This window comes from Chelonia mydas, chromosome 5 (genome assembly GCF_015237465.2).
Source record: "Chelonia mydas isolate rCheMyd1 chromosome 5, rCheMyd1.pri.v2, whole genome shotgun sequence".
Classification (NCBI taxonomy): domain Eukaryota; kingdom Metazoa; phylum Chordata; order Testudines; family Cheloniidae; genus Chelonia; species Chelonia mydas.
This window is the reverse complement of record NC_051245.2, coordinates 106,487,863-106,495,425: the sequence shown is the minus strand read 5'-3', so window position 1 is coordinate 106,495,425 and position 7,563 is coordinate 106,487,863. Positions and strand designations below refer to the sequence as shown.

Here is a 7,563-nt window from a genome sequence, read left to right as displayed (position 1 = left end):
TTCCATTGGACTGACCAGTGACTTGAACCTCATACCCTCCCTCCCTCCCTCTCCGCAGCTGCCTGGAAGTAGAAGAATTTGCCTCACAAAAATATAAAGTTTCAGTTATGACAAACTATGCTACATTGCTCATATATTGACCTAGGATTAGATACATAAGGACAGCTAAAACATTCTGGGTTAACAGAAGTGAATCCACTTGGTCTTTTGACTAAGGACAGATAAAATGGAACATCTGACTACATTTAGGTGCTTAAGCATAGTCTGTGATACTCTCTTTAAATCTGAGAGGCAGCTTCTGCTTTTCTTATCTTCCAATAAGTGAGTACAATGAATAGGATTAGTATTAGGCCTCACTGATCCCTTTCGCTACTGCAGGACAATGCATGTGCCTAGGTAAGAGTTTTAACAGATTTACTGCAGAAAAGTAAAGACAAAACTGGTATGTCCAGCCACTCTATAAACCATGTCACTTTGTGGCTACATTAACCACTATATCTCAGAAATTATGCCGCTTGAGTAAATCATACCATGTACTCTGTGTTTCAGCTAGTAGGTGGATGCTTGACTAAAGCCGGATCAGAACTTCACTGCTGTCACACCCATGCTGTTCCAGTGTTTGGTTTCTAAACACTGACAACCCTGCTAAATAGTGGGTTCAGTAGGACATCTATATTTGCCCATTTGGCCCCACACTGAGAGCATATTACTGAACTGTTGTGTCCAAATCTGAACCCAGTTCTCTCAAGGTGAAAAGATGTGGCATTTTAACCCCCAATTCCTACTCTAAATGCCAAACGTAACAGGTATATCCAGCAAATGTGCTGCTGGACATACCTGGTACACGCTGACTTTCCAATCATTTGAGTGGACTTCCCATAGCCAACAGTTACTGGAACTCTTGCACATTCCTACTTCATTGAAGAGATTTAAAAAGTGGCTACTTGCAAAAACTTGTGAAGAAGCCAGGAGGCTCCAGAATCCAGTGGCTCAGTTGCATTGTCTGAAAGTTCACATAGTGTTGGTGACGGCTGCACTGTTGTAGCCTGGCATCTTCTGGCAAGTTTCTCCTTCTCTCTGTAGCGCAGTGTTGGCATTCTCTAGTGGCCTGCTGTTTACTTCCACCATATAGCTCGGTCACCAGGAAGCGATAAGCCACCAGTAAGGGCTCACTCTGGGTGCATCTGTTCAAACAGTACAGGCTCTTAGTCAGAGCTTCATGGAGAACCAAGCTGCCACTGTCATCCGTGAATCGTAGCCGAAAGCCTATGACATCTGAGGTGGTCTCATTCAAAATGGCTGAAATGTTAAAGACATCATAACCAGATGGTGGTAGCTCATCTAACGTCAGCACTTTCTCATCTAAGGCTTCGCTTTCTGTGATATTTCCCTGGACCACGGAGATGCTGTGCACAGTAACATTGACTGTCAGCGATTCTGGGTGTAGAGTCTTCCTGAGAAGAACTAATTCTGCAAGCCTCATGGAAGGTTTCAGGTAAGAAATATTAAACCACAGCCATCCTGGAATGCCAAAATCTGGATCTAGGAGAACAATAAATGTAAAATTTTATTTCATTCATGGAACATGTAGACAAGGAAGCTAAAGGGGAAACTGAGGCAGTGGTGGTGGTAGTGGTTTCAGTGGAGCAGAGAAGGTGGGTAGACAGGAGGGCAAGGAGGGAGATGAAGGAGAGGATGAGGGCCCTTGGCTCTGGAATTTTCTTTCCCCAATAGTTCAACAGAACCCAAGTTTGTTGATATTCAGGGCATTGTGAAAGACCTATTTGTGTTTTGCCTCACTAAGAGGCTGATTTGTTGAAAGAGGTGCTTTTGAGAAAGAGCAGGGAGGGGAGATGAGTTTCTTGTTTAAGGGAGAGAGGACTGAGTTTTGTTGTATCATGAGATTTTTGTTGTTGTTGACGTTGTGTCAGTTCACTTACTTTAAACTGTGATTTTCTTTCTGTGTGTGTACCTAGAAATTCTCAGTAGGTGCATTTTACAAAACCAATTAATTATTGAAGCGTGCGGGAACAGAATAAAACTATATTATGAAATCCAAGGGCCAGGTACCCAAGTATGCTCTGGTTGATTTGCCCTGATCTCATGACAGTAAGTCACCACAAACCTATTTTAAAGCATTCGAGTGGCTTAAAGTCAGGGTGTACCACTGAATCTGGCCTGACCCTTGTAAAACTTTAAAAATATTGATGCAAAATGTAACTTCAAATAAAAAATCTGTATTTATTTAGAAACATACTATGACCTTGAAATCAGTAAATTTCCAGACGATATTTTATTTCTTTTAGTATGACCTTTGTGAATATTTGTAAACACGTCTATTAAAAGAATTGTTTGAAGTCACAAATTTGTTTGCATGGGCTTAAGTTTCAACTTGCAACATATTTTGTTTGTTTTTAATGGCTGACTTGTACCTCCCTGACACTCAATTGATAAAACAGAAATGTTCACAGGCCCTTAATGAAACATGGCATTGCTGTAATGGTCTTACCTTGCTAATGATCTCACTGGTTCAACCGTTCTGGAGGGAGATGTGCAGCCTGGTTTTGCTGCCAGCTCAGATTTGGCTCCTTTTATTATTATTTTTTAACAGAGATTTTTGAACGTCAGTGTATGCCTAATTTTTATTTCATTTAAGACAGCACTTTGGATGTCAGCCAAGGTCTAAGGTCCCGAGTGGGTTTCACTAAACTCTTCTGTCTGTTTTCCCTGCAACTCTCTTGCTCGCTAATAGTTTTTCTTCTCTGTTTTATTTCATAGGCTTATTTGTTTAAGATAAGCTAAGATGATCTTGCTTCGTACAAACTGGCTGTTATCTCTGTGCCTTAGGTTCCTGAGAACCAAATTCCACACTCAGCTGTGTGCACGCCAGCTCCAGCAAGATCAGTACAACTTGCACACACATCTGCAGGCTGAGTTTGGCTCGAAATAAATCTACTAAATCGTCCCAGATGGGGGAGAATATTTGTTTCCTATCTGATCGCCAATTAAAAGTAGCATCTTATTGTCAGTTGGGCATGGAAACTCAAAGGACACATTGCTTAAAATTAGGGCTGTCAATTAATCGCAGTTAACTCGTGCGATTAACTCAAAAAATTAATCACAATTAATCGCACTTATAACAATAGAATACCAACTGAAATTTATTAAATATTTGTGGATGTTTTTCTACATTTTCAATATTGATTTCAGTTACAACACAGAATACAAAGTGCACAGAGCTCACTTTATGTTATTATTTTTTATTACAAATATGTACACTGTAAAAATGATAAACAAAAGAAATAGTATTTTTCAGTTCACCTCATACAAGTACTGAAGTGCAATCTCTTTATCTTGAAAGTGTAACTTACCAATGCAGATTTTTTTTGGTTACATAACTGCACTCAAAAACAAAACAATGTAAAACTTTAGACCCTACCAGTCCACTCAGTCCTACTTCTTATTCTGCCAATCGCTAAGACAAACAAGTTTGTTTCCACTGACGGGAGATACTGCTGCCTGCTTCTTATTTACAATGTCATCTGAAAGTGAAAACAGGAGTTCACATGGCACTTTTGTAGCCAGCGTTGCAAGGTATTTACATGCCAGATATACTAAACATTCGTATGCCCCTTCCATGCTTCGGCCACCATTCCAGAGGACATGCTTCCAGGCTGATGAGGCTCGTAAAAAAATAATGCGTCAGTGAAATTTGTGACTGTACTCCTTGGGGGAGAATTGTATGCCTCCTGCTCTGTTTCACCCGCATTCTGCCATATATTTCATGTTGTAGCAGTCTCGGATGGTGACCCAGCACATGTTGTTCGTTTTAAGAACACTTTCACAGCAGATTTGACAAAACGCAAAGAAGGTACCGATGTGAGTGGCACCTGACTCAGATGATGAAAATCAACGTGCATCAGTCCACACTGCTTTGGATCGTTATCAAGCAGAACTCATCATCAGCATGGATGCATGTCTTCTGGAATGGCAGTTGAAGAATGAAGAGACATATGAATCTTTAGCGCATTTGGCACGCAAATATCTTGCAATGCCGGATACAACAGTGCCTTGAGAACGCCTGTTCTCACTTTCAGGTGACATTGTAAACAAGAAGCAGGCAGCATTGTTTCCTGAAAATTGTAACCAAACTTGTTTCTCTTTGCGACTGGCTGAACAAGAAGTAAGACTGAGTGTAGTTGTAGGCTCTAAAGTTTTACATTGTTTTATTTTTGAATGCAGTTTTTTTGTACATAATTCTACATTTGTAAGTTCAACTTTCATGATAAAGAGATTTCACTACAGTACTTGTATTAGGTGAACTGAAAAATACTATTTCTTTTGTTTTTTACAGTGCAAATATTTGTAATCAAAAATAAATATAAAGTGAGCACTGTACACTTTGGATTCTGTGTTGTAATTGAAATTAATATATTTGAAAATGTAGTAAACATCCAAAATATTTAAAATAAATGGTATTCTAGTGTCGTTTAAAAAAATTAATTGCGATTAATTGCACTGTTAATCACACGATTAATCGCGATTAATTTTTTTCATGGCGCGATAGCCCTACTTAAAATTCATTCTCCCAGGACTAACCAGTGCACTGGACCCTGAGCAGGTTGGGGATGGACTGTTGGAGCATTAGTTAGTTAACTTCTAGGATACAACAGCAGAAATGGAAGAGAGTTTGTGGGAAATAAATAGCTTCAGAGCCCAGTTCTGCTCCTGGTGTGGACAGGACCTTAGTCTTACACTGTAGACACTATGTTCCACCTCACCAGCACAAAGGATGTCCTTTTATAGGTCATCAGGGTCCAATCTGATACCACAGATTAGAAGAAGCCCACCCAGTTTCTAGGACTGATGCACTATCTGGACCCAGACTAGTCAGTTTGGCCAGGTCCAAAACTGAAGAGGGCCCACACCAATCACTATGTGGAAGACTGTGGATGATGTGTGACTCTCCTTGCCAGATAATTCACCTTCTTCCCTCATCCATGTCATTCACCAATCCATGTGGAAGCCCAAGACATGTGGCACTGTAAATATCCCATTTCTCTTTTCCCAGGTATGCGATGACTCAGGTTAAGTTCAGATGGTTCCTACCTGTCTTAGATTATTCACCCAGACCTCATCTCTGCAGCATTTATTTACCTAGGGTGCCTGAGGGCCCTTACTGGTTCAGAGCACAATACCCCAGAACAATGAGGCATAGGATGCTCAGCGGTGCTTTTAACAGCTGCTCCAAAATGGAGCAGTGCTTGCTGTCTCCTGCCACCCACTGCTGACAACAGCATGTGTGCAGGAGACCTGGAGCCTACCCCTACCTCCACACTAGATGTCCGTGCCCTTTTGGGACATTGGCACTTGTAGTGTGGGAGCTAGCCCCACTCCAGCCTACCCGTTCAAGGTAGCACTATGTTTGTATTTAGCCCAGGAGGTCAATCCTAATTTAGAGACCTGAGGAGACACTCTTAGCCGTGTCTCTTTGGTTAGGGCTTCTCTTCATGGGATTTCTGTCTGGAGTCCTCCAGGACTCTAACCCTAGAAATGTACTCTACACCATAATCCACCATGGCCATAGACTTATAGCTAGAGTGATAGATGGGTAGAGCACTGCCCAGTATCTCCGAGTACAGGGGCCTGTAAGCTGTAACAGGAAGCAGGAGCCACAGCCAGGGCTTGAGCCACCCTCCACGCCCTATAGCCAGGAAGCAAGGGACAAAGAGCAGCCAGAGCGAGACTCAGCTGAGGGCCAGCATCCCAACCAGAGCATCCCCCAGTTGATGGCAGAAAGCATCTAGTTCCCCTCCCCAGCACAGGGCAAGCAACAGCCAGGACCAAGGGGTAGTGGTAACCCCAACCACAGACCTTTACTTGGCCCAGGACAAGAAGTAGCCAAATAAGCCCCAGAATTATCTAGACATGGACCCAGGGAGATGCCAGAACCACTCTGAAGCGATTTCTATATTCCTGAAACTTTTTTATGCTGTAACCTTGCCAGGCTTCTGTCTGGTAATCATGCCATTTGCTGTCTTTCATGTAACAAGATTAGATATAGTCATCAAGTGTGCAAATTAAGGTGTTAAGTTACTTGCATAAAATCTCCAGACTTCTGAACCATCAGCCTTAACAGTTATATTCTCAACATACACATGCCGTTCTGGTTTCACTGCCCAAGCAGCATGACAAGCACAAAGTAAACAGACTGGATAAATGGTGACAAGTAAATGAGATTTTTAAAAACTCGTTTTTTAAAATATCAACTGTTGTTAGTAATGTGAGTAAGGACTTTTTTTGATGTGGTTTGTCTTGGCAATAGTCTCCATAAGACTGACATGTGCAGGTAGTTTCAACTGGTGACGGAAGTTTAGCTTTCAGAGTAACAGCCGTGTTAGTCTGTATTCGTAAAAAGAAAAGGAGTACTTGTGGCACCTTAGAGACTAACCAGTTTATTTGAGCATGAGCTTTCGTGAGCTGGGAGTTAAGGTAGCATCTCATTTCTTAACTGCTCTTTCCTCAAAGCAGTCACTTGAAAGAAAATGATGCCCTAGCCCTTTTTATTTAACTCTGGCCTTGGAGACTGCAGAGAGATCCTTCAAAACAAATGCTGTGTCTTATAAAATGTATAAAGCAGATGTTGAAATGGTAAAGTAATAGGTTTATAAAAGCAATGTCATTAAAGATACGAAGAAGAAGGAAAAAAAAAAAAAGAAAATCTATTGGATAACCTGTTTTTAAAAGGAAAGCATTTCAAAATGGCAATATTTTTTTCCGCTTAGGAATTGTTTATCATGGTAATGTTTAAAGTTATTCAATATATGATGTAAATCACAAATAAATAGTGGTCAGTTTCCTACCTTGGATTCTCCTGAAACTCTGCACAAGAGTCCCTTCACTGTTTAAGGCTGGTGGATTTCGTAGATGATAGACTAACTTCATGTAGTGGTGAGGTTTGGTCCTGAGAGGTATGGATAACTTATTGATATGTAGCATTTCCAGGATGGCCTTGCTTAACTGTTCATCTCTTCCCCAGATAAACTGGCATTTCCCTGCCCCTGGGAAATAAGAACAAAACATCAACAGCAATCCACAGATGAGTCCTAAAAACAGAGAAACAATGCTCATGGTGGGTCTGTGAGTAAACAAAGTTTTAGCGAAAAAACAGAATGTAGCCTTTTGCTGGCTCCTTGTGTTTTGTCTTCTAGCTATAATTGCAGAGGGGTAATAATACTCAGCCAGAAAACTGCAGTTAATTACTTGCAAGGACTTGGTGCCATTGGCACTGTCCTGAAAACTAATTACTGGTAAACAGAAAGCCCTAGAAGACTTCATTTGGAGGATGTGTGTTTACTACATACACACATTCCCTCTCTTTCTTTCTCCCTGGTTTGCTGTTGGGACAAAAGCATTTTGTTTTTTGTTAAGATGATGTATAGAATTTTTGTTTCTGTTTTTTAAATACAGTTTTGTTCATTTAGATTAAGTGACTCGTTGTTATGGAAACGGAAGTCCCTTAATCTATTCACAGGCCATTTGTGGCAACGGTAGCAGTAATGC

General features: G+C 40.9%; 1 protein-coding gene across 1 annotated transcript; it reads right to left on the bottom strand.

Annotated features, from left to right (window-relative positions):
* Nucleotides 1–940: 940 nt before the first annotated feature.
* LOC102942748 lies at nucleotides 941–7,275 on the bottom strand. The gene is made up of 2 exons (XM_007061700.4): nucleotides 6,864–7,275; nucleotides 941–1,542 (listed from the first exon to the last, which is right to left on the bottom strand). Exons 1-2 carry the CDS (start codon nucleotides 7,129–7,131, stop codon nucleotides 941–943), a joined length of 870 nt encoding a protein of 289 aa, XP_007061762.2. The 5' UTR covers nucleotides 7,132–7,275.
* Between the last annotated feature and the right edge of the window lie 288 nt (nucleotides 7,276–7,563).